At 37.9% G+C, this 20,694-nt stretch overlaps 1 protein-coding gene across 1 annotated transcript in view; it reads left to right on the top strand.

The window, feature by feature from the left end:
- Window positions 1-20,694, top strand: part of CNTNAP5 (contactin associated protein family member 5) — a 200,821-nt gene that overhangs the window by 135,725 nt on the left and 44,402 nt on the right. The window contains exon 14 of the mRNA XM_062498016.1: window positions 13,685-13,841. Coding sequence (XP_062354000.1) covers window positions 13,685-13,841 — 157 coding nt within the window. The remainder of the gene's footprint in view (window positions 1-13,684; window positions 13,842-20,694) is intronic.

The following is a 20,694-nucleotide window of genomic DNA, read 5'->3' as shown; positions in this document are numbered from 1 at the left end:
GCAGTTTCCAAGTCGGTATTGTTCCAATCTAGAACTATTTAGCATTAGAGCCAAAATGATGGCAGTAGCCATGGTAGCAGAATGCATACTCACTTGACATATGGTGACCTTAGGTGTGAATTAGAAATGCAATAAACCTCTAAGTCTGGGGAATAACATGCCCTCTCAGCATATTTTGATTCCACAGGCAAAACAATAACCTTAGCTTTCTCTCTTTGACTTTGCAATAAGTGGTAACGGCCAGGGGAAGTCCCTCAGGGGCTGCAGTTTTCAAAGATGCCTGGCAAGAAGATGGCTAATTCATCAGGTACCTCAGTTTAAGTGTTGAAATGTAATAGTGACATTTCATGGCCTCTGAGTTTACCAGCTTTATTTGCTTGAAAGGGAGAGTTCAGCAGAATTTTAGAGGGTGCTGTGGAATCGTGTATCTAATGAGGCGTACAGCCTTCCCAGTCCTGTTTCCATTCACCTCAATGTCAAGAATCCCATTTAGCTCAGCAGGAGCAGGTCTGGGACCCTGGAACTTTCAAAGGATGGTTTGAATAAAGAAGAATAAAAATTTGATACAGACAATTATAAAACAAGCTGTTGAAATATGTGATGAAGTAGGAAACCACCACAGAGAGATAGGAATGGAAACGTCCATTAAAGCAAACACACTGAAAAATGTTGGGGTTTTGCATGTAATTAAGTTCTGTTGTATTCTCCATCATCCATCTTTTCTCCAAGGATCAATTCTCAAAAAAAGCTCAAGATTTTCCTTTCCTCCCATTTCACAGAATAGTTGGCATCCACCCCCATGTTTTCGGTGAGGACTTGATAAAGACTAATCTGAGTCTAAGAGACTTGCAAGCTGATGTTCTTATTTGCATGCAGGAATGTCAACAGATGTTTACATAGTGGTGTTAAGTAGGACAGCTGTTTGGTAGTCATTTATGTATTTCATTTAAAAGCAAAGCTTTATGGTTAAATTTTTTGCTCACAATGTGGAAAAGTAATCTAAATTCAGAAAAAAAATATTTCTTCCTGTGCTAGGGGTGGCTTTCTTTATACTCCTCAGTTTTCTGTATCTCTGAATTTACAGCATCATACAGATACCTCTTACATAAACCTCTGGGCAAATGCACCTTACCTTGGCCACTTGCCTGTGAGTGGAAGAAAAATATACAGCAGAATATCAACATTCCTAAATGCTGTTTGACAGAGGGAAGAGAAATAGCTCTGAGATTAGAGGAGAGAAGCTGTCCCTTTTCTTTGCAGGAGATGGCTTATTGCTGATTGTTTCTGCAGTCTGTTAGTAATGAAGCATGCATCAGGGTGATATCTGCCTTTGCATTTGTTCTGTTCTTCAGATGGGAGAAAATCCTTAAAGTGTGTTATAGGCATAAATGTGTAACTTGTATTCATTAATTTCCTGGCAAAAATCTGCATTGAAAAACTTCTATTATGGAGGTGTATATATGCATGAAACATATCTGTAGAGAGAAGAGGTTGGAGGGAGAGGGTCTCATATATTTTTAAAATAAGTTTTTCCCACAGGGATTTATATTTTACATATGAGGCTTGGGTTTGACCTTGTTCATTGCTTCATTTCCCCTGATGCCTGTTCCTCTAGGGCTCCATATTTAAAAAGAAAGCGGGCAAATGATTTAGACAGTTAAATGGAACGGATTGATCCCTTCTTGCATAGTGTTTGTAGGACTCTAATGTATTCATGTATACCTGGTTAAAATCTTATACCGGTCTTAGAGAAAAACTTACATGTCTCAGTTGTGTTGTTTCCACCCAAACACCACTACCTGGTAGAGATGCCTGTGTCTCTTCAAGCCAGTAGTTGACAGGATTTGTAGTAAGTTATACTTGGCTAGAGGAAAGTTCATTCAACTCAGGAAGGAAAGATGGTGATGGATGTGATGATCTTACGGATTTTTGATTCATGGCATTGATGCAGCCCACACAAGGGTTTGTGTTTTTTCAGCTGGGATGAAAGGCCTATGGTAGAGGTTATTTTGTATGTAAAGTTCTTGATTCTCCCTTTGTGATGCTTGTAGACAGAATGGCTCCAAGGCTGGTTCTTTATCTCACCATTAAAGACAGAAGACACATAGGCCTGTTCAGCTTAGGGAAAGAGAGGAAGGACTAGAGCTTCTTGAGGTTGCATGGTTGTCATTCTTCTGCAGCCTCTGCCCATTCCAGTATTCACTGCAGTACTAAAGTACAGCTCAGTTCTTTCTTCTGCTCCAGGAGCAGAAAACTGTCTTCAGCTGCATAATAATCTCTGTTAGTTACAGGAGAGCTACAGAGCAGAGCTGAACAGTTCATATTCTATCCACTACAGTCTGTGCAGGAATGTAAATGCACACCCATGTTTGTTATAGCTGTATAGAGAGATACACAGGAAGCTGTATAGAGAGATACACAGGAGCCTGAGACCAATTAAGCAGCAAAAATTAGAAGATCTATTTGAAAGATATAAACCTGTTGCTAACAGGGTGAAGAAAAAAGAGCTGCAAATTGATTAAGTAATCCCACAGAGAAGACAGATTGCTGTCATCCTGACCTTTAAGGCTGGCCAGGATATATCAATAGAAGCATCTTCTGAGTACAGTGTTTTATGATTTTTTTTTCATTTACATGCTCTTGTTTTTCTTTTTACGTGCTGGCTTGGAGCCAGTTCATTTCATGGTCTTGCCTATACATATGTTCTGCTACAGCTGCATTTTTCCAAAGTGCCCAATTTCACAGCACTCCAGCCTTCCTTAGGATGACAAATGGTGCCCCTGCTGCTCTGACCAACAGAACTGTAATTGCAGCCTGAGACAGGGACAGCTGAACTAACTCCATGCTGCAGTTTGGGTATATCCTTAAGTTGAAATCTGACTGCATGTGTTTATCGTAGCTGAGCTCCCGATTCCACCACTTAAGGCATTAACTGCTGACATTAATTGTAACACTGAGGAAAGCAGAATTGCTCTGCAGTTGAAAGCAGTGTCAAATCAGCAGTTATTTATTTACCATTGCTCTGTAATGTGTTGTAACACATCAGACTATAAAGAAGTTTAATGAGTTGCAGCAATGCCTCTCAGAGATTCTGGAATGCAGTTTGACAAGTTATTGGGAAATTTTTTGTTCACTTTTTTGGTTGGTTGGTTTTCTTATTTGTTGGTGGTTCTTTTTAAACAGCTTAAAATCAGACTTTCTGCACTACTGTGTTGGACTTTTTGATCATAGGAAGTACAACTCAAAGTTGTCTTTTGCCAACTAACACACTTTAAGAACAAAAAATAAGCAATCCAGTTCAGCTCACCCTGTGAGATTTCAATTCAGTAAGGATGTGACAAAAGGGTCGGAGGAGAGGCTCAGAGTGGGGTTTATAGTCCAAGCTGCCTTGCTGGCTCATTATGGGTGTAAGGCTCAGAAACGTGCTTATATTATTTTCTAAGCTCTCTTCTGGGTGTTGGTGTCATTTTGTTGTTGTTTACAATGCCTGTCTTGTAGAAGAGAATAGATATATTACATGCTCTTCCCAGGGACTTTACAGCTCTTTTTTGCCATTAAAAGCAAACAAAACCAAACAAAAACCAAACAAACAGAAATCCAAAACTGAAGCAAAAGAAACAAAACCCCCAAACTTAGGGGTCTTTATCTACAACTGCATGGGGAGAGATACTGGACTTTCCTCTTACCCAAGATGCTCATTTACCCAAGTAATATTGCAGGAAACTTGAGATTAAGAACTTGAGATGTGATCTCATTTTCTAAAGGTGTCTTTTCAAAACAGAAACACCATCCTAATAATATCTGAGAGTGCTACTATCAGTTTTAAGAAAATCCTCTAATTTATTTAATTAGGGATTGCAGCTTTAAAGTGATTAGCAATATGTTATTATCTTTTCTAATTTATGTTCTATTAAGAGTATTTATTTTTACTCCAGTTCAGATATTCAGCATATTTACTGATATATTTTCTGATTTCTTTGAGATCAATCTGAGCCATGAAATTCAGGATCAGCCACTTACAGGAACCAGTGAGTGGTTGCATTCCAAAAAGGTACACTGTAGAAATTGCATTGTCCTAATGACTTTCTGGTGGGATTCACCCCATGGAAATAGATGTTATTCTATAACTGTCAGCTGTGCTGTGTTAACCTGGAAGCTGAAGGACAAGGTGTGTTCTTGTTGTATCATGAATCAATAGTGTTAATAAAGATTCTCTATACCTGAATCTAGAAGCTGCCATTGCAAGTTGCAATAGGAGCAAAATTAATCTGTCTTTTGTGGAGGATTGTCAAATCTGAAGACAGTCCATTTGAGCCACTAGTGACTGTATTGGTTCGATGTGAGCAAGGGTAAAAAAGTAATAATAAGGATCCTTTTCTCATTATTAATGCTGGTAGTTAAACCTGCATATACAGGAAACAGTTCTGTTGAGTAAGGTAATTCCATTTTTACTCAGACACTTTTCAAAATAAAGGAGTAGGGAAGAACTGTTATTAGTGTGTGTAGTTTCTCCCAAAGGACCAAGGAAAGATTGCTTTCCACAGCATATTTTTCTGTAACTTATGCAGTCTCCTATTAAATGTCCCAAATGTCCCCATTTTATCTATTTTCTTTTTCTAATTTATCCGTTGTGGGCGTAATCCAGCCAACAGTCCATGATTTCTAGCAAGAATTGAATTAATCCTAATTTAACTCTACTCCAGCTGCCTTGTGTTCATAAATGAGCAACCTGCTCTGAGTTGTACCCTGACTTTCAGAGCACTATTAGGCCAGGCTGTAGCCCTAGGATTTTTGGGCTTTCTTGGTGAAAGGCTCAGGCTGTTTGGCAGGTGAGAGCACCTGAGCCTGGGAGCTGTGCAGAGCTGGGACTCCATTGTTGTTCTACATGGAGTGCAGGAGGTGCAAAGTGCTACAGTTAAGGTCATTACTCTTCATCCTGCCCAATCCCAAGGGTTTGAGCTGTCACAATGGATAATTCAAGAGTAAATGGATCAAATATATAAATATTTTTTTTAACCCCCTTTAAAAATCAGTCCTTCAGGCCTGTATATCACTTGCTGCATACCTGCACATGGTGCTTTTGCCTGACTCAGTAACAACCATGGAGTTTTTCTTAGGAATTCTTACATCCTGAATCTGTTTCAGAACAATTAGAAGCAGGAGTCTGGACTAAACTCTCTCCAGAGGTCCTCTCCAGCCTCAGCTGTTCTGTCTTCTGTAAACAGCCTGATGCTCAGTGAGTGCAGCATGGCCACCCTGATTTCACTGGAGCTGGAGGCTTCTATACTGATTGCTGGATCCATCCATTATTATTCCTGGAAAATAATAGTAATTTAATGAGCTACAAAGTGTTTCTTCCTGGAAGCTTTTTCTGGGACAATTGCTTAAAATGTAGTTTTACTGTTCTGTAAAAGTTTTCTGTCTTCAACATTTCTACAAACAGTAGTTAAATACCAAGTTTTCTTGAGGTGAAATTAATTGGTTATGGTTTGATGCACCATTCATAGTCATTGATGCTTCAATTACTCCCCTCTGTCCTCTGCAATCTTATTTCTAGCCTCTGAAAGTGCTTTCATGTATGAAAACTTAAATAGCATTTAAGAACAAAAACTGCTGTGATAAACTACTACTCTCACCTTGCAGTATTTTATAAGGTGCATTAGTTCAGTGCTCTCTCTTTTCCCTGTGGCCCTTTCACATGCATTATAAAATGCTTTAAAAAAGAAAGCTCTGAAGAGCATATGATGTATCTAAACTTATAAACTCACTCATGTCTTCCATGCTTTCATCCATTCCATGTGGGCACCTCAACCAGCCAGCTCATAAAATAATATGGATAAGACTTCAGTAGGACACAGAGAGAGTGGGCTGTGTTACTGTCTGACTACAGGGGGGCTGCAATGTCATTCCTGTTGCCTTCCTCAGGCCCTAGAGAACCACTGAGGAGTGTTGCAGGTCTGCTGCAGGTGAAGAAAACACCCAAATTACACATGATCATTCAGTGTTGCATAGCATGTTCACAAGAACTGGAATCACATAATCTGTTTTATATTCTCTTTATTAATCTGTTAATTCAGCACTCGCTACTATTTATTATCACTAACCATTTTTATACTTCTTCAGAAGAACTGATTAAGAATGAAGGACCATTCCCTGGGCACTGTATTGAGCCATCTCACGAGATGGAGTTCCAGTGGAAATGGGTGAGAGAATACCGGTGATGAGGATGAGGATGGAAGAGATGGTTGAGCAGTGTGAGGGCAAGGAATGATGCGTTCATCTTATTACCATTAATCCCACTGCCTGTACCTATGACATAGAGAAAAAATCCAGACATCTGCTGAGCAGGAGCTGCTGCTCTGGCTCAGGCAGGGTTGCGTTGGAGCCCACTAAGGCCTGTCCATGGACAGTATTCAGTTGCAATTGAATCCAGAGCACTCATGGGTTTCTGGTCCCAGTACAGAATAAAGATGTGGCAGGACATGTATCAATGTCATAGGCTTATCTGTCATGGCAGTGTCAGGCTTGTTTATCTGAATTTACCTGGAGGATTTAGACTAAACAGAGAAAATGGGAAAAGAAAAGGGGAATGTGGAAGAGGAAAAGGAATTGAAAGCAAGAGGGACAGTTTTGAAGTGAAGGTGAGCTGGAATGCAGAAAATAAAGGGAATTTTGTTTCAGCAGGGTAGGATATCCAGTTCATCTTCAACAAAATTGCTGAGGATTCAAAGCTGCCGTTTCCTGTTTTGCCATTTGTCCCTAAAAGCTGTAATCTTCTTTGGGTTCTTTGTTTGCTGTTGCTTGTCCTTCCCAACCTGTGTGCCTTCAGATGTTCACATAGGTTCTGTTGTTGGCTAGAGTCCCACTTGCATCTTTCAGTAAACTTGTCACTTGGCCAAAAATTTATTGAGAAAGAAATCCAGCCTGGGCTGGCAGAGGAGAATGCAAGTACTTATAATATTTTCAGCCTTCTTTAGCCTTCAGCTGGGACATTCATGAGGCACAGCATTTTAATTTGGATGTAGATTTCATGTTCCTCAGCATCTAAAGTGTTTGGGTTTGAAATCCTTATGCTCATTCTCAAATCTGTCTCTCAAAAGCTTGATGATGATTTTGCTTTTGCTGAGGCACTCTAAGTGTGCAATGGCATTAGCTCTGTCATTGCAACTCAGCAGTTCGGCTCATTAGGTTCCTGTTAAATGTACAATAAGCAAAAGTCCATGTTTATTTACCTTCTTTCTGCCCATTCTCATCTCTGAGAATATCTTAACAACTCCAGAAGAGCAGAGCGCACTGTGATAACAGCTGCTCCAGAGGAAGAGAAGTTTCTCTGCTTAAGAGAAGCAGACAAATGCTACTATGTGTTTTTTTTCTTTGTGTTTTTAAAGCAATTACTTCAACTGCTTTTCTGTGAAAGCAGTGCACCTTGGCAGCAAAGCTGTACAACAAGAAACAAAGTGTCAGCGAAGTACTGCCCTTTTCCCTCTTTTCCTATCCACACTTAAAATAATAATTTTAGAATGAGGAGCAAACTTTGTGATCGTGCTCATTGGGTAGTTCCACTGGCATTAGCAGAACTACTTCACTTTTGGATAGCCGATTTGAATGATGACAAAACCTGAGCAGAAATTTTAATCAAATTCACTGAGATGCTTAGCGATGTTGGCTGGCACAGTTGGTACGCAATACAAAAAGTGAATGTCTTGGTGCAGTGTTTGACCACATGTGATTTCCATCGCATGTTTGTCATCCCTGAAAATTAGGACAGTGATATGTGGGTTATAGTTGTAAGAAAGAAAAAGGATTATGAAACTGGTACAGTTGCCATGGGGAAGGTTTTGAGTAAAGGAAGGAAGTATTAGATAGTCATTGTGTCTATGACAGGCATGTGTCCCCATGTAAGTAGAGTCGTGTGGTACAAAACCACGTGGGTGGCTTGGTGGTTCACTGAGTAAATAATGTTCGTAGGAACCATGTCATCGGGGATTCTCATTTTTTCCTGGTCCATGTAACATATTTTTTCCCCAAGGTAACCTGATCTTGATTTTGAAGCAGGGTTGTTAGTGGGGTGCAGAAAGCCTGGCATTTTGGGGGGTGGGTGTTGCTTCCACATGGCAGCACCATGAGACTCTCACCGAGGGCTGTAAACCAAGGAGCAGCACTTGCACCCTTAAATCTCAGCATCCCCTTCAAAGAATGGGCAGCATGTCCTGGTTAATGCAGCCTGAGCTCACCCTGCTTTGAGTTACCAGTTTATTTTCCCAGTGGTGGGAGTTGTTATTTAAACGAATACAGATTCTGAGTCATGAATACCACAGACTTCTTCACTGAATAAAAAGCCTCTAAGAAGGAATTAATTATGGGTTTTCAACTAAGTATGGAGTATTTCTCCAATTTGTCTTTTTTTTTTTTGTTTTGTCCAGAATTATTTTAAATACTTCTGATTTGATTTATCAAAACTCTGTTTTTTCCCCTGTTGAAAAGTCAAACAGAGAGAATCTGGTTTTATGTCAATTGAATGTTAATATAAAATATAAATATATTTTATATTATATGCAAATATAATAGGCTCTAAACTATAAAAGACTGTAAAAATGTTACGATGGAAAAAATTTGATGTGGGCAACCAAGACCATGATAAACCCTTGCAAAAATACTGACTCAGTTTTCCCTTCTCACTACTTTCTCAATTTATTCAAGAGCCTTTATAAAATGATTATGTGAGATGATAATTTGTACGTTGACTTGGCCTCTGAATTCAGCTATTGGGTTAAAATTTCCTCATAGGTATGTGTTTATATACAGACACATTTATGAAAAATAATCTGTTAGCTGTTTGTTTCACATATTGTTCAGTGTATCAGGTGAGCCATTTGCAGGATTTAATCTTGTTGAGGTGGTTACTACAAACATTTTATGGTTTTGAGTGATGTTTCAAAGAATTTGCTTTGATTTCTCTGTGCAATTCCACAATCAGTATTTTGCTTATTTTCACTGCCTATTGATATGCGAGCCTTTCTTTTTAAGAGAAAACAACATAGATGTAAATTAATTAACATTTTCATCAGTAAAATTTATTGATGTAAGATTTTACAAATTCATTCTGCTTAACTTGTTTTGAATTTGGAGGACAAAATGAACATGAAGATTGCCAAGACTATGTTGTTTGAATACAGTATGCTTTCAGTGTTTTAAAAGACAAATGCAAATAAATTGGCCCGAAGTGGTGGTCAAAAAGACATTTAACTGACCTGTTTCAATAACTTGGGTACCCCAGAAGCCTTGACTGTCTTAGGGGTAAATGCTGTGTCAGACTTTAGGTTTGTACAGCACATTAATTTAACACAGGATCCAATTTATCTTGCTGTGTTTCCATAATTAGATTTTTGTTTGTTGCCATAGCAAGAACAAACTGACAAATCATGCAGACAAATCTTGACAGATATTTTAAATATAATACTTCTAAAAATGCCTGGCTTTGTTTTAACTCACACTATATAAACATAAAAAGTCAGTACTAAGACTCCGCCTGTATAAAGGCAAACTGAGTCCACAGTAGTTGCTTGAAATTTGTACACAAACACAGTGATATGTGTATAGTGTGTATAAATGCTGTTGGAATATGCTACTTCTGCCATTCCTTTAGCTTCTGAGTGCAGTGCCTATGCAAATAATTTTTGAAAAAAATGCCATTTAGAACAGGAGCGAACCTAAACCTTTGAAAAGTATTTGTATTGCTACAAATGTCAGTGCCTCCTAATACAGAAAATGAGAGAACTGTCACTATGAGGGAGATTTAAGAAGAGAGTTTCTTTTAAGCTGGTAGAAGAACACCAAATACATATTCAGCCATTCTTGTCCCTAGAAGAGGCAGACATGCAGTGCAGGTGAATTTGATCTCAATCTGCATCTCCTAAAGATCACTGGAAACCAGTTCCACGTGTCTGTTAAGCCTCTGTGCTGGTGAAGAGCAAGGTCAGTGCCAGCCTTGCTGCTGCTGAGGCAGATTCCATACAGGGAGCTACCAGTGAGCAGCTGGGTTAAGCACACTGGCGGAGCAGATCTGGGAAATCTGCTGGAGAACTGACAATGGAGAAGAGCCTGGCTCTCCCTGCCTTGCTGGAAGGGCACAGACTCAGTTCTTGTCCATGTATTGCAGTGTTGTATATGTCAGAGTTTCCAGAGTCTTGCTTGGCTCTTTGGGTGCACACACCCAGCTGTTGAATAGGGAATCCACAGAAGATGATACCCCTTATTCTTTTCCTTTCAGAAGATCTATGCCAGCCATACCTTCTATAGACTGTGCCTAACAGCATAAAGGAGTACTTGGTTTGATACAAAATTTGGTCTGCCTGCTCAGTTATTTAATATTATTTTATAATTAATTACAATTATATCTTATTATCATTGCATTATTCATATTATATTATGCTTAGGTTATATTTATTATAATACTATATTAAATTATGGTAAGAAACAGTGGTGTAAGTATCACAGCTGTTTCTAGAAGCTTTCAGACAATGACATTACTGTCATCCTGTCCTTCGCAGGAAATGCAACCAAAAAATTGCCTTTTTTGAAGATTTTTGTTATCAAAATTGAAAACTTCCTAAGGCAGCTTAAGCAGTGCGGAACGAAGTTACTAGAAAAAAACTGGTCACTGTTCTGCCATTGGTGAATTCATTCACTTGGGACTTGTTTGTTTTACTCAGTTTGGGATATTTTTTCACACATATTCTCCTTCAAAACCATAGCATGGAATTCAAAGACAACATTAAAAAAATTCAAACAGAGGATTTTTTTTTCCATTATAAATATTAAAAAATGCATGGAAAAGAATACTTTTAATTGTGCAGTAGGCTTTTGACTACCTTTTTTGCTAAATAATATGTTGCTAGGAACAGTGTAAGCACATAATGAAGAATTAGCATTTCTTTTTAATGGACTTTTTAGCTTGGAAATATTAAAGTAGAACTATACTGACTTATGTTACCATAAGGTGATGGAGTAATTTTAAATCCTTGCTTAACGTCATTGATTTGGTCTGTGGCTTCACCACAGAAGGGAAATTAATTCTTTTTGAGGTGGTGGAGAATTGATAATGCTTTGAAAAAAATGTAGCACCATGATTACAGAACTGAAGATTCTGCAAGAAAGCTACAGACTTAGAAGAAAGAATTTTAATCAACACAAGCTGACCAACCTGAATCTCAGTGCAAGACATCCTCCAGCTCTCCCAAGGTATAATGGTGTAAACTTTCTGGAAAGAACTCGGATTGATTGGCATTGTTTGTGAAGTGCTGCTTTACCTCAAGATTACAGGTATACGACATACAATATAAGTTTCAGAATTCCTAAACTCTGCAGGTGTTGGCGAAGTATCATAGATTTGGAAGAGCTTTGCTGAAAAGCTCTGATTTTTCATGTGTTAAAGACTAAGCATGTGGACAAGAATTTTGAAGAATCAGGGCATAATTTTCCTTAATACTACAATTGATTTCTAGGGGACTAGTTAGTGAAAAAAATCAACTCGTCTTGGGTAAAGGTGGCAGAACTCTGCCTAATAAATAGAATTTTGGAAAAGACACAGTTTTCTTATCTCCTGTTCCCTTGACGATCTGAGATTGTTTCTTATAAATTTGACTGCTCTGGTTTTTAGCTCTGTATTTTAGTTGTAAATGACTCAAACTGTGGTGCTTCTACCTCTTTGCCAGTCCGTACCATAAATCTGAGTGTGCATGTATTTACTTGCTATTGCTCAATAAAACAAGTAACAACAGATCTGAAAAAGACGTCAGAAAATTACTTATTCTTAATACACGCGAAGGATTGCTTATTTCACTGTTATGCTTAAGTATACAATGACTTCCACCAAAGTAAACTGACACAGATTGTATTTGATTAATGAACGCCATTATTGGCTGTTCGCCTGAAGAATTTATCTTTATCTAAATATTTTTTTTTTCCAGAATGGGCACTTTTAAAATTAGATTAAGCACTTCTGTATAATATCTATTTCTACTCCTAGACAAATCACCCTTTTATTCAATTAACATTACTATTTCAAGCTTTACTGAGTAATTTCCCAATAATATAGTATAGAACTGTTTCACTGGCTGCAGCAATCAACTTCTGCAAGAAAATCAGCTGAATAGAAAAGAAAGTATAAATGTGTTGACAATAATATGAGACCTAAAATGAATGTGTACATTCTTGTAAGTTGAATCCTTAGATGTACTTGGATTGTGTTTTTCTAATGAGTACCTCTGGGTATTGGTCAAATTCGTCATGTCTTAATTGTTGGTATCATGAGAGTGGAGTTGCTCTTCCTATTTTTATTTTCCTTTTTTCATGAATTTACAGTTCAGCAGTCTAAGCTTAGAATAAAAATAAACATGAATTAATTTTGCCAAGTGATTCTAAAACTCATTTTAATTAGTCCCTTACATTCTACAGTTAACCTTGATTGCATTTCATAATTTAGATTTTCTTGCCTTGTATAATGAGAAATACTCCCTACTAATAATGTTAGTAAAGCAGAAGAATAAATTGATGCATCTTTCTTCATTAGCCGTACAGTTTATTTTTCCAAGCTCCTTTGATCAAAAAATCTTGATATGTCATTTTTGTTAAATTTTGCCATCTACCTGTATGTATAACTGATTACATTTCTTGATTTAAGGATTAAGGAGTCAATGAAAAAGTTAGCTGAGCTGGAAGACAAAGTCAGTCTTAGAAAATGTTGATCTGTGAATTTCATTACATCAGATTCTGCTTACTCTGACTATTAATGCTTGATGCATAACGGATTCTGAAATGTGAACAAAAAAAACTGTCTTGGTTAACATAAATACATAGATCTTAAAGCTCCTGTAGATAGAAAATAGCTTCATGGAGATAAATTAATTCCCAAGCAGGGAAATATTTTTTTTCCCCACTCACATCCTACCTGTTTTAATATCTCATCAAGGTTTACATTTGCAAATTCCACCCATGGAGAACACATTAAAATTCCTAATCTTCCTCCCTGAGAAACCAATAGAAATTTTAGTCTTAGTTTTGAGAGGAACTATGTTCATAGTAGTAGATCAGTGTGTTATTTCTATAACACACTGTAGATTTTTATTTTTTATATTTGACTCTTAAGGTAAGAAGTCCAGGTCAAGGGCTAGAGGCTCCTGCAACACCAGCTGGCACTGAAAGAGATCCTTGTCCAATACTGTGTGGTACAGTACAATCTGTACGGTGTGAGCTGTGGCGGGAGAACTGTTTTCAGTCTCCTTCAGTGATCAGATCTACCCCCCCAGTGTCACACAAAAACCGCTGGACACAGCTGGTGCAGACAGTGGTGTTGGCTTCACCATTCCAAAGTCTTTGCAGCTGAAAGGTGCCAAGGATCCTGTGCATGACTGGCACATGAGCCCTGAGGTGAAACAGCTGTGTCTCAAACCAAATAGGATTACAACAGAACCGTTGCTTTCTCAACATGTATTCTATAAAATGGAACTTGGGGCAAAATTTGTGGCTTCTTACTTTGTAGTTTGCATTTTTTCTTTGAGTATTGTCTAACATGACCCCCTCCGTTCTCTTTTGCTTTCTCACAAGAATCCAATTTGCTTATCAAGTTCTCTTTCTCTCTCTTTTTCTCTTTTCTTTTTTCCCCCTTTTTTTTCCTCTCATCCAGATGGAATTCCATTTGCTTGGTGGGTTGGCCGTGCCAATGAAAAACATCTTTACTGGGGAGGATCTCTTCCGGGCATTCAACAGTGTGCATGTGGATTGGAAGAAAGTTGTCTGGATATGAGATATTTTTGCAACTGTGACGCAGATAGAGAAGAATGGTAATAATTTTCACATGTGTATAGCAGTGTCTGTGTGAAGAGCTGGGGATAGCAAGTAAGGCAATAAGGCTTCAATCTTTCCTGCTTTGCAGTTCAGGAAGTTTAAATGGCTTCAGTGTAATCTGATAAGAATGCAAATGAAACTAGAATTTGGATTTCTGATTTCACCTTGAATTTCTTTTTTGAACCAAAGACATCTGGCTGAAGCAGGTTGCTGGGAGGGGTGGTCTTCAAAGAAATCTTTTTTACTGAATGCTAAATTGAGTAATTTTATTTCCTTTAAAGTTTTGATTCAGCTGGAGCATTGCGTGGGTAAAGGCTCTATGAGCTTGTTTCATAGCTGTACATCAGAACAGGAAGTTGAGGCCTAGACAGAAAAATTCAGATACAGTTAAACAAGAAATATGTACTAGAATACACTCTCATATTTTTCTTATGAAACAGTATAATGTGCCTTAACTTTCTTTTAGTAGGTTATTAGGAAGAGTTGTTTAGCTTCTGTAGGCTTTGGTTCAGTCTCTGTAGGAAGTTTGAGTTGAAAATTCAAAATGAAAATTCAAAGCTTTCCTTGAGTTCTGACCTTTCTTGTGCTCTGATGCTGCATGAATTTAGGAAGGCCACCTCACAATCTTCTGTCATTCTCTGCACTTTCAGAGACACTCCAGCCACCAAGAACTAGTTGGTGAACTTTCCAAATGTGTTTGAGGGGACTGAAATACCAAATGAGTGCCATTGGAAATACAGTTTGAAACACTGAACATACATGTAAACATTTTACTCAACTCAGTCTCCCTTCTAGACCACTCACTGATAGGATCTGCTGTCCTTTATTGGAGAGAAAACAATACTGTAATCTCGAGTAGTTCAGCAATTATGAATAATGGAAGTAGACAAGAAATATCTTGCTGTCATAGGCTGCTGTGTTTGAAACACTGTCTGAATTAGACCTGTGAAACCTTCACTTAAAATGAGTAGAAAGGAATGGTGAGGGGTCTTAAAACATAAAAAAAATAAAAATCTGAAATTACTTGTCACTGTAAGTGTTGGGCTTTTTTTGGTTACTTGATTTCTAGACAGTGTGATTATTTGCTTGGAGCCTTTAACCCCTGGGGTCACTATTCACTTTCAAAATTTGTAGATGTAAGGGGATTTCTGCAGGAAGATGCTTATGTAAATATTGGCTTATGAATGTAATTTGAATGGCCTGACTGTGCATGTTGATCTGTTTCTTTAATGTTTGATTATCAGATGTACTTTTGACGAGATTTGCACATGAGCATCACTAGCATCTGTTTTTACTGGTGCTTGGCTCTTTTCATGATCCACATTCCATCTTTCACTGCTCAAGCAGAGAAAGGTGTTATTCTGGCAGAAATTGGGGTTGTAGTCTTAGACTGCAGGGCACTGCACCATTAGGTTGTAAAAAACAATTCAAGGCGCAAGCTAAATGCAGTTTTATAATATTTCAGCTGAGTCTCCTCAGGAAATGAGACGTAAACAAGTTATGCTATGAGTGTTTATCTCCATTTCCCCCCCACACACCCCCAATGATTTTGAACAAGCAGACACGTTTCAGACATCTTAGATAGAGAAGGAGAAGTCTCAGAAGTAAAATTACACATTCTATGAAAATTTATGCCAGGCTGAGGAGGAAAAGCCAATTAAAGCCCACAAGAAAGAAGCTAAGGAAGCGTACACTTTTATTAGATTTTGGAAAACCCTCATGGGAGAAGATGTTGGAAATCATGCATCGTTACCTTGGCAGCTCAGAGAGCAACTTGTTTCTCCTAATTTCATGATAATAACAGAATAGTTAAAAAGTTACCTCCACTAAACTGCCTACTGTTTGTTGGTTTGGAGATTCAGTTGCTTAGGTTTTTAATCCATGAGAAAATTTTACTTTGGAGGTTGGCTTTATAAAAGCTGAAAAAACCCTGACCTTTATGTAGAGTTTCTAAACATAAGAAATTTCATGCTTCTTGAAGATTGGTTTTGTGTTTCCCTGCTAGAACACTGACCCCCTGATATATAATGAGCATTCGAATCTGAAACCTGCTGAGATTTGAACTGTGACTTTAACCTGCTATACATTATAGTGGAAAGAGCAAGACAGCAGTAGATGCATTTATTTGCCTCAGCATGAAATAAAATGGGTGCTGCAGAGTGGAAAACCAGAAAATCATTTTTGCTCCTTTTAGATAAATCATGCTGCTCCAAGGTAGAAACTCCAGAATGGCTGAAGCATCCTCCTGAAGAGGAGACAGTCCTAGGATTTTGCTTTGATTTATTTTCCCTAAACTAAGTCTTGGGTACAGAAGAAGCTAGTAAATTCTCAGAGCAGCAAAAGAAATTATAAACAATGGAAAGAAGACCTGACAAAGTCCTGTGCCAGGTGTTTGGCAGCACACAATATGCACTTCTAGGCATGCTGACTTTTAAATGATATCTGAGCAGACACCTGAGCCAGCTGCTATTTTTGGCTCTTACTTGACATCAAGTTAGTCCCCCTGGCCAGATGAATAGGGATCTACAGTTAAGCATTCTAGATGGGGAAGGCTTTTGTATTTTTCACCTTCATTTTTATTAAAGCATTGTACTGATAAGTATCTTTTTTCATATGGCTTGTCATTCTTCCAAACTCCACAGTACGATGACAGTGAAATCTATCACTTCAGAATAGTGGAGCATCTTCAAGGTATTTTCTGGAGAATGGGAGATCTCTGATGAGGAAACAGAGGCACCTGCAACTGCTCCTGTTTTGTTGACCCAAGCAAGGGATCGGAAAAGGTGTAAGACATGTCTTGGCTATCTGCTGCCAAAAAAAAGGAAAGATATCTGACTGCTCTAAGCACTTGCTAGTGGGTGGAAACATTCATTAAAATCCAGTGGCTTCAAGCTGAAGCTAAACCTAGTTCAGAAAATCTCTTCTTTCTTTTACTTCTTTTCATTCTTTTCTTTCTTTCCTTCCTTTCTTTCTTTGTTTCTTTCCGTCTCTGTCTCTCTGTCCGTCTCTCTGTCTCTCTGTCTTTCTATTCCCTCACACTGACAATAGTTAAACGTTGGGACAAGTTATAAATAGATGAGATATATTAGTGATTGTTTTTCAAAATATATAACTTGTTTCTAACAAAAATGCATTCTTGATTGGGGAAATGTGTTAAACTGACTGAAAGAATAAATCATTATTGAGATACTGACAGGATAGCGCTATCATGAGATCTTTTGAATCTTCAAATACCTCTCCCAGGTTGTCTTTCATCTCAAGCAAAATTCTCTTGCCTTGGCAGTTAAGGTCTTGGTGTTCACCAAACCTTGCATTTAAATGGGAGGAAACTCTTTCATGCTGAGGTGAGGCATATGACTGTCCTGAAGTCGTTTTGCTACTTTGGTCTCTCTATCTGGAATCCATTTTCCACTTCAAATGCAAATGTTGACTGAAGCCAGTCATCAAACCAAACCATGCTGATGGTAATCACCTGGAAACTCTGTGAATTTGGAGAGCTTTTCAGCTTTTTATTTTGTACAGAAATAGAGGCATTTTTGGAACTCATATTGTGCAAGAAGCTCAGGCATCTCAGCAAAGTGTGGTGGATGGTGTTGATTCAAACAATTAGCTGATTGGCCATCATTTATTTCCATTCTGCAGTCTTATTTTTCAAAATTGAGGAGTATCCTCCTCTTTTGTCTTACAGAACAGTTTTCTTCACTGGGGAGCTAAATCTTTGAGTCTTGCCATTTCCAAAGTAACAAGCGTTCACCTCTGCATCGTGGCTTTGGGCCACTAGAAGAATCCGTGAAACCACAGGACATGATAAGGGGAACAAAGTAGAGGGTGGATATTACTATTGTCAGACCCACTGTGTCTCTCAGATGTGTAAATAATATACTGAGCTCTGTTTGAGGAGAAGCAAAGCCAAATGGAGGTGAATGAAGCCCGGCTTGGATGAGCTGTATTTGTGCTAAGCTATACCAGACCAAGGATGATAAAACTGGAAGGGTTGAGGAGAGCAGGGCAGAGAAACCCTGACGAGCTCAGATTTGACAGATTTTGTTTGTTCAGTCACTATCCCACACTGAATCCATTCCTGAGAAGCAGTGCAGGCATCTCCTGAGAGCCCACGAGTGCATAAATAAACCCTGCCAGAGGTGACCTGGCCTGTATAGAGTTGTCTTGGATGTCTGCTGTCATGACTACATTTGTCAACAACCAGGAAGGGCTGCCTGCAGAGGGCTGACTGCAGCAGGTCCCTGAGGTGGCAGGAAGCAGTTCATTACTCTAATTACCCAACTCTATATCTCTAATTCAGGCAAACACAGGCAGTGCATCTTGCCTTCAGCTGTTAGGTATGTCCCCTTGTGCTGGAGTCTTTTAGTTTCTTGTGACTGTACATTATTTTACCCAGAAAAACATTTTTGGATATGGCTCATGGGCAAGATAGCAATAAAATGTGTTCCTTTGGATTAATTATGATATGTCCTGCATAGGCCTCAAAACTTTTCCTGATAGAAGCTTGTGTCACGGGCCCATTCCTTATGTTCTTCCTTGCCATCTGCTGATGATAGTGTTCTTTTCCCCAAATGTACAGTATTCCTGAAAATCTGTACTGAATATCTGAGCCACTGAGGCTCAGATCCCACCAGAGTTTCCATTAATGTGCAAGAGAAAAACATACCAATAGGGGATCATATGAGAATAAATTATGTTTAATGGCACCACTGTTCTACCATCTGTTATAAAAAATATGGAAATGTCTACCTAGAGATTAGCAATTTATGATGGCTCACATTGTTAGAACACCATCAAGCAAGGGTTTTGTTGAGCACACTTTTAGTAGTAGAAAGGAAAAAGAAAAATAGTTTCATAATGTTATCATCCAAATAGTTATTTGTTATGTACATGTGAGTCTGCCTTTACTACACCTTGACATATCCAGCTGCTACACTATCACCTTCAGTAGCAAATTATTTTCATCTTTTTTTAATTGGTCCATACATAGAACATTCATGTGATGTGCAACTTGGCTCATAGATTATTGCAGAAGTCCTTTGGGTAGATGTATGCATTAATTAATTAATACAGATAAAAAAATGACATCCAACTGTATTTAATACCCATAAATAATTGTTTTTTCAGTGATTTAATTTAAAGGGCGTTATTGGATTTATTTGGTTTGGGTTTTGCTTGTGGAAAGGGACAAATTGACACTATCCTTTATACAATGAGCTCAGAAAAAAGACATCTGTTTGTTGAGGGTTGTTTCCACCCTCAAAACATTCCAAATTTCATCTGATTCTGTGCAAAATTGAGTGCTAGGTCAGGTAAGCAGGTCAACTTCTCAACTTTATTAATTTATTCATACCATTTTCTGTAATCGGAAGACTCCTTTCAGGAAAGTGATAAAACCTGCCTTGATTTTTGTAAAATCAGGAGTTAACTTACAAGGGGTGTGCTTGGTGGAAGTAGCCACAGACTGCCATGTGAAACCCACTAAAGAGAAATAAATAGTGGGTTTGACTAACCTAAAAAGCAGCTGTGGAAAAGCAAATATAATCTGGTTTCAAGTGTGTGAAGTGCTAAATTAAAATACATATAAGTAAAAAGGAGCTCTGGGAACAAATACAAAATTAATAAATCTTAATTAACAAGGTTTTACTTTTGTTTAAAAGACAAAATAATGTATTTGCACATCAGAGTGCAGATGCTTTTTATCAGAAAATAGCAATTTTATTTGAAAAGTGTAGTACATGAAAAGTGATCCCCAAGCCCCCTTCAGGCAAAATTTCAAATGTTTTGTCCAAACCCTGGTATATTTGTAGTTTGTGGTGCCACAGCAGTGCCTCCAGGAAGTTATTGTACAGGTGCACAAAGCTCTTTTGCTGCTCTCTCTGGAATAATACATTGCATTTGAGAGGCTGCCATGGTGTAGCACATAGAGAAGAGGAATCGTGGTGCTTTGTAGGAAATGGAGTCTGAAATAAGTTCAATTTAAGGAATACCAGGAATTTGAAACACTCACAGTGTCTTCCACTCTCTTTTCTGCTTTTCTTAGCTGAAATCACTTAGGTGTTGATCTTTCACCAGAAACATGGTTTCCTACTATGAAATAATAATAATTAACTGCAACAATAGATATGTTGTTCCTCACACTGACATGTTCTCTGAAGGACAGAATGTTTTTCTGATAGGTTTTATTTCAATGTCTGCCTGTGTGAAAATACATATCATTATATGAGGGTTTTTTTCCATGTGTGAGAGAATAAAATGCATAAAATGTGCTATTTAAGTTTGAAGAGAAGCTTGATTGAGTTTTCAAGGCATTAACAAAGAAGTGAAGATTTTATTAATTCTAGAATATATTTCTCTCTCACACTTGAGATATGCTACTAAAGTTCACTGTGACACTGGCATATAAGTAGTAAAAATTCAGTCATAAAATTTGATATAAAAGAACTTCATGCAATACAGCAGAATATCTAATAAGCAATGCAGTTTTCAGAGATGTGGAATAGATATCTTTAAAATGTCACCATTTCATGGTTTTTTGTAGATATTTTGAGTGCTAACTGTAGAAAGATACTGATTTTTATTTTAATGCTGATCATAGCTAGTAAAAAGACTGCACTATTTTTTAAAATTTAAATAAATTTGCAGGAAACCTCCCTAAATATTTTGCAGTTTCTGAAAAAAAATATTTTAAAAAAGAAAATACCAGCTTAGCTGCTCATGTGTATATTGAATATTTTATGTCCCATTACTATGCATCTTTCTGCCTTTTTTCATTAATTCTGCCTACTCTTCTTCCTCTGACTCTGGAATACCTTATTTAATTATCTTCCTATGAAACACTAAAAT

The sequence above is a fragment of the Cinclus cinclus genome, chromosome 9 (genome assembly GCF_963662255.1).
Source record: "Cinclus cinclus chromosome 9, bCinCin1.1, whole genome shotgun sequence".
NCBI classification, from domain to species: Eukaryota; Metazoa; Chordata; class Aves; order Passeriformes; family Cinclidae; genus Cinclus; species Cinclus cinclus.
This window is presented reverse-complemented; position numbering and strand designations above follow the sequence as displayed.